The sequence below is a fragment of the Helianthus annuus genome, chromosome 17, assembly GCF_002127325.2.
Source record: "Helianthus annuus cultivar XRQ/B chromosome 17, HanXRQr2.0-SUNRISE, whole genome shotgun sequence".
In the NCBI taxonomy this organism is placed as follows: domain Eukaryota; kingdom Viridiplantae; phylum Streptophyta; class Magnoliopsida; order Asterales; family Asteraceae; genus Helianthus; species Helianthus annuus.
In genome coordinates this window covers 110,137,111-110,143,521 of record NC_035449.2, presented here as the reverse complement: position 1 = coordinate 110,143,521, position 6,411 = coordinate 110,137,111, and the positions used below count along the sequence as shown (strand labels likewise).

General features: G+C 33.6%; 1 protein-coding gene and 1 long non-coding RNA gene across 2 annotated transcripts; one reads left to right on the top strand and one right to left on the bottom strand.

The window, feature by feature from the left end:
* Positions 1-3,729: 3,729 nt before the first annotated feature.
* On the top strand, positions 3,730-3,967 carry LOC118489167. Its single transcript, XR_004886605.1, has 2 exons — positions 3,730-3,793; positions 3,920-3,967. It is a non-coding gene; the product is annotated as an uncharacterized LOC118489167 (long non-coding RNA).
* Positions 3,968-5,237: 1,270 nt separating this feature from the next.
* On the bottom strand, positions 5,238-5,890 carry LOC110921477 (dirigent protein 23). The gene has a single exon (XM_022165804.2). The coding sequence runs from the start codon at positions 5,884-5,886 to the stop codon at positions 5,338-5,340; it is 549 nt and encodes a 182-aa protein (XP_022021496.1). The 5' UTR covers positions 5,887-5,890; the 3' UTR covers positions 5,238-5,337.
* Positions 5,891-6,411: the final 521 nt, after the last annotated feature.

Below are 6,411 nucleotides of genomic sequence, written 5' to 3'. Positions count from 1 at the left end.
TTGAAGGCAATAACTAGCAAAGCTTTAGAGGTAGACCATGTCTAAATATCAAGATTTTGGTGTAGTTTATATAAATTTGATTGTTTTTTTTTTTATTATTTTGTATTGGAATTAGATGAAATATTTTTAAGACTAAATACCCGCCAGCCTGTAAAATCATTAAACTACATACATCATCGTTCGATCATTCATTCCATGTAACTGTTCCCTAAAAAAATCATAATAACATTTTTTTGAAGTCATTTAATGTTTATTTTTTGTTGTTTTTTACTCAATTTTGTTAATGTAATAAAAAACATGTATACTCATACACATACTTAAATATTAACCTAAAATTATACATAAATAAACAGTACGTTTACTTATAATTCGCTATCCATTATCTTCCATAAACACAATATTACACAAATTTGCATCATCATGTATCTCGAGATATTACATTAGTTGTCTCATTGTAGTTTACTAATTTATTATTACTTGAACGGTTATTTAATTCAAACGATTACTTCAATAAATTAAAGTTATTCATTTGTGTTTTAGTCCACCCGCGAACCTCGCGGGTTCTTAAACTAGTAATTTATTAAAGAAAAAAAAAAGAGATTCAAAGAACTACAAGATTACTACTATTAAAGAAAAAAAAAAGAGATTCAAAGAACTACAAGATTACTACGGGGTTTGATGTGATTCTAATATTTTTCATAAATGGTGTCAAAAATGTTTCTTCATTTTTTTAAATAAATTTTTACATATAAATACCATCTAGCCTTTTATTTGTAAAGATTTAAACATACACCAACCTTATAGAAGGCATTTTCATGAAACAAAAAAATCATTCGTTTTCAATAATAGTGACTTAGGTGTTGGGAAGCACGAATTTTAACAAAACAAGTTTCGTAAGGAGTGTTGATTAAAGAAAAGGCCCCACAATCGCGGTTAGCAGCTCCGGTTTTAGATGAGATATAGCAACACGAACGTATCTTACAGGCCTTCATTTCTTGTTTAAGAATCATCCAACCGTAGTTTGGAACCCCAAGTTTCGAAAACGCCAGAATTTGTGCAGCAAAATAATTCTTTATAGTTGGGATGGTAATTCATGACACAACATGAAAAAAAACAGGTTTTGTGTCGACTGATATGATCCGTTTTCTAAAATAGGTAAAACTCGAACACAACCGTTTAAAAAATAGGTCAATACAAACATGACGTGTTAAAAATGGGTTAACTTGTTAGCCTGTTTAAGAGTTTTTAAATAAGTTAATATTTTGATTTCAGAACAGAAAATAATAAACTTTAAAGTTAATATTTTGATTTTTATTTTTTCATGTATCAATTATCATTATCATTATCAATCTATTATCAATTATCATTATTATTATTATCATTATCAATCTAGTATTTTGGCCACAAGTCAGAACACTATTGGCTATTATATTTTAATCCCATACATCTCATTAGGGGACTTGGGGCCACTAGTAGAAAACGAAAGAGTTTGGGCGGTTCAATATTTTGTTTTGGGCGGTTCATAACCTAAAACCGCCTAAAACATTGCTTTATTTATTTTCTTGCCAATTAATAGCCCAAAAAATAATCGCTTAAAAAATCTCATTCTGGGCGGTGTACAGTGAACGCCGAAACAACTATTTTATTTTGGGCCAAATTTGGTGAAAGCCCAGAAAAATAAGATTTTTTATGCGGCAAATGATACCGCCAAACATTTCACTAAAAAATAATTACCTCAAAATGGATCCTCCAAAAAACTTAGAGACTTGAGACCCTAACCTCTCTTCCCCAAATCGCAGCGCAGAAGAAACTGGTAACAACCCTACTTTTTTTCCTTATATCTTTCCTTTCTAGTGTAATCTTTTGAATGAAATTGATTATTGTTCTAGAATTTTAGTTTGTTGATCCGTGTTGGAGCTTATTTTGAAGAGATTTGTGATGTTTTAGTAGTTTTGTAGGTTATGTTATCTACCTCTATTTATATTCTATTTATTCATTTGTGTTCCTTTTTTAGCGGTTTATGAATCCTAAATCGATAATGTGTTTGATTTTGCTAGAATATAATTCCATGTGTGGTCCTTTATGTCAGATTTTGATATATTTTTTAGGGGTTTATCAGTATCTCATGTGGTCTCTTATATTTGTTGATTGATTTTGATATAATATACGTATGTGTGTATCAGTGCATTGTTATTCCTTATTCAATTCAATAAAGTTTTCTTTTAATCTTCGTTTGTGGCTTATTATTATTATATTATGCCCTTTTTATACTAGTAATTTGATAGGTGATCTTTCATTCTTATTTCATATAGATAGCTTTACATTTTAAAGCCACTAAATTTAAGTTTATTATAGTTCTATTGCTTAAATAAGTCTCTTGAAACCCCAGATGGATATGTTTTTGATGACAAAAGTCATGTTTGTTTTTTAATTATCAACGTCTTGTTTTTAATTTTCTGCATATTAGAGAGTTAGATCTTGATTAAGCATATAGTTGGTTTTTCTATATATTTTCTATTGGACATAACTATAAGTGTTATAGTTAATATGCTTACTGATAGCAATTGCGCCCCGGAATTGCTAGCCGTCGTCGGTACAATCAAGTTAAAGTTAAAGATGGCCATACGGTTTGGCATCGGTATGGGTCCGTCCGACCAAACCAAAAGGCGATCCATGACCCGCTTAGTGCTTATGATTATGCAAACCCATAATCCATTTGGCGCCAAAAGACTACAAGCATATTGTGTTTTATGGATGGACACTTGATTAATCATGTGAGGTTGATGTAGTAAAAAAAATCCTATGTATCCACTTGCTACTCTTATACATTCCCTAACATATGCTATACAAAAATCATATAAGTACACTAATTGGTTCCTACGTAGATAAACAAGTCACTGTACTGTAGCTTTTTGCAACACAAAGTTAACAAATGTATGCTTAACGGTGCAACAATCCAGTAGTTTACATTTTTGCCACACAATAATGTTACGCGCACCATAAACAAAATGCATGCTCTAAGTTTTGTTGCCTCACTTTGACGCTAATATTATTTTCAAAACTGCAATTATTCTAGGAAGAACTTTAGTTATTTCACTCGGTTTTCGGTGCAAAGTTCAGGACTTACCCACACATTATGTGTTCTTTACCTCCTTTTGCTTTTAATTTGATTCTGAATTCCTACCCTAGTGCCCACATGAACTATGCTAACTTGAATCTGAATTCCTACGAATATCTCACATACTTTGAACTATGCTAATGTTTTCATCTAGATACTTATCGATTAGACTATTATTAAAAAGTTACATAGACAAATTAGCTGCTCAATTGTTGTTAGTTTGATCTAAATTTGAACTGTAATGTGATTTATATCTGTGTATATTAATTTTGTTATCTTACACCATTATATTCTTCATAGTTATTTGTTTACATATTTTGATGACAAAAGATTTGGAGGAAAATCAGACTAAGATCCATGTAGAAAAAGAGACGCACGAGGAGATGCTTTTGACGCATAGGTAACTGTTTCCTAAGACCCTCTTCTCTAAATTATTTGAATAGAGGTGGCGAATTGTGTTGTTGTGGGTCAAAGGAGTCTGGCCAACCTGTTATCATTTATTGACTTTTATTAAAAGAAATTTGCCGTTCAAAAAAAAAAAAAAAATTATTGTCTTTCCTTGCATTGGTTTTATAAATAAGTGATGTTTAATATTGTATTATAGTATACAAAGACCCGTTATGTCCGTCAAGATATTAAGATAAGTAATATATTGGCATGGCACTGAAAGCAAAGGTATGTGTAAAAGAGTTTCAACATCAGATAAACATATACTTGCTCTATAGTCTATATCTTATATTTTATTTTTTAAATTGGATTTCATGATTTGGAAGATAAGATTTTCATAGTGATTATGCACAGGAAAGAGATTACATAGCTGCAGAACATGGGATTGCACTTAAAAACAACTGCAAAAGGAAGCTGAGCAAAAGGCTAAAACAAAACAAGTGAGAACGAGTAGCTCAACTCAATACTGAACTCAGGTTAAAATTAGTACTAAAGAGTTCATATAATGATATATTTACTTTTTAACTCTCAAAAGCAAAATCCTAGCTCATTTTTTTACACTTGAACAACTTATAACTTGGGTTAACAGGTATGTATGCATAGTGTCAAAGAATCGCCACAACGCGCTCATACTATTTATCATTGCACATCGCACTTTAAATTCGCCGCACAGGGCTGGCAACGACACTAGTGGTAAGTTGAAGAGTTAGCTAACAAGAACCTTGATGTCCAGTTAGTTGATCTGTGGAAAGCAATTTCTTGGGTGAACAATCCTCTATGAAGGGGTGCAACGTGCGGGCTGAATCCGCTAGTTTAATGATAGTAGCTAGATACGGTTAGGTTAGTTTTGTATTGTACTGTATTGTGATTGAACAAGTTTTGTAAACTATGCAAGTTATAATGTAATTAAACAGATTTTATATATGAATTTGTTTGGGTTTCTTTCTTTTTGGCTAGATTGATATTGTTTTGGTGAAATTATTATAATTTATTTTTAAATTCCTTTTTAATTCTTTCTGAGCGATTGATTGTAGCCTTGAATCATTTGAATATTTTTGGGCGGTTTGACTGTAGCCCAAAATGATACAAAAGTGCTAAACATTTACAAGGTTTTTTGGGCGTCTTGGTTTTATTTTGGGCGGGTTGTTAACCGCCCAGATTAAGTGACCCATTTTTTCCTGCGACCTTTGTTTGGGCGGTCAGAAACCGCTCATAACCTTCGTTTCCACCGCCTAGACAAATCATTTCTGTAGTACCGTTATGGAGGGGGAACAACGCGTTTTACCGCGTGATACACCACCGCCGGGGGTTTCCACAACGCGTGGATTTCATAAAACGTTGAATTTATCACATGGTGAGTTATTTTTAAATGGAGATGGGTGTGTGGTGAGTGATGGACATTTCCACTAAAATCCATCACTAATGATTGAATAATGTTTTATGACATGACGAAATTTAATTGGAAGTTGTGAGTGAGTGATGAGTGATCAGTGATGGGCGCCCCTACCCCTTATGGTATTAAATATATTAGTTTTCGATTAGAAGTGTTAACATGAATTTGGCTTTGGTGTAGTGGTAAATGTGCTCCGTTCCCGCCGGTTCTAGTCTGGTGTAACTCTTTTTTTACCTTTTTATCGTTGTCCCCGTTTAAAATATGTTTGATAATCAGATGTGACAAACAACATTGACAACATTTTACTATATCCTAAATACGTATAAATAGTAATCTTACATACACGTGGTACTAAAAGGGTAACCAACATCAACAAAAATTAAATATAAGTAGTAATCGTAACATTGTACCCTACAATTGCATCGCCGGTACTAGGGTCAATCCAATATGTTCGAGCCAATGCATAACCACGTGCTAGTCGAAAAAGTCCGGTACCACCAACAATCGCCATCTCGCGAACCGTCTGCATGGCAGGGTTCAAACTCAAGAGGCTAAACGAGCTATCTTTATACACTCCATCAGTGAAACCATAGTTTAAAACCATGATCAACCCGAGATCATTTTGTGCCGCTTGACCGTACATCCCACGTGCATGTCCAATGAGCTTGGAATTCTTGTTGGGTCCTTCGGTCAATGGGTCATCGACCATCAATAGGCTACCAAACCCTCCAAGTGAGTTGGTGGACGACTGCGGTTGAGCCACTTTGACTGCACTTGGATTGCGACCGCTTAAGGTATCATGAAAGTAGAATTGCATGGTGGTCACGACTTGTGAGCCCGTGTCTACGCGTTTGGCCCAACTCACGTCATCGGTGGATTGAGCCCAGGATGATCCGGTTGCTAGAATAAAGAGGAAAATTGTAACCATGAGTTGGACCATTGTTTGTTTTGTGTCATGGAGTTCCATAAGTTGTTTATTTATAGTGGTCTTGCCAGGGGGTTGGTCCGCGGTTGGTTCAGTATATTCAATAGTGGTTCAGCTACAATACAATCAGGAGTCCTCAAAGTGAGTCAATTGGAGTTTAAGATGCGTGTTTCCCTCATAAGCTTGCTCTTCGCTCACGATTATGATTAAATTATGAAAGGTTAGATTAAATATTATTTCACTAATGTTCACATACTAATGTTGTGATCGGTATACAATAAATTATATCGGGTGTATGAATTGTATGTTATACTTAACGGTCAGTGGCGTAGTGGCGTATCTGAGAATTCACGTACCCTGTTCGAGCTTGAAAAATGTGCTCATATGCTTTAACGAAAATTGTTTTTTTTTTATTTTTATTTTTTAAAATCATATTAGTATTAGGTTGGACCCAATAAATCTAACTGTTAAATTGGGTAAACTATAAAGAATAAAAAGATATTTGATAATAGGCCACTATATTGGATT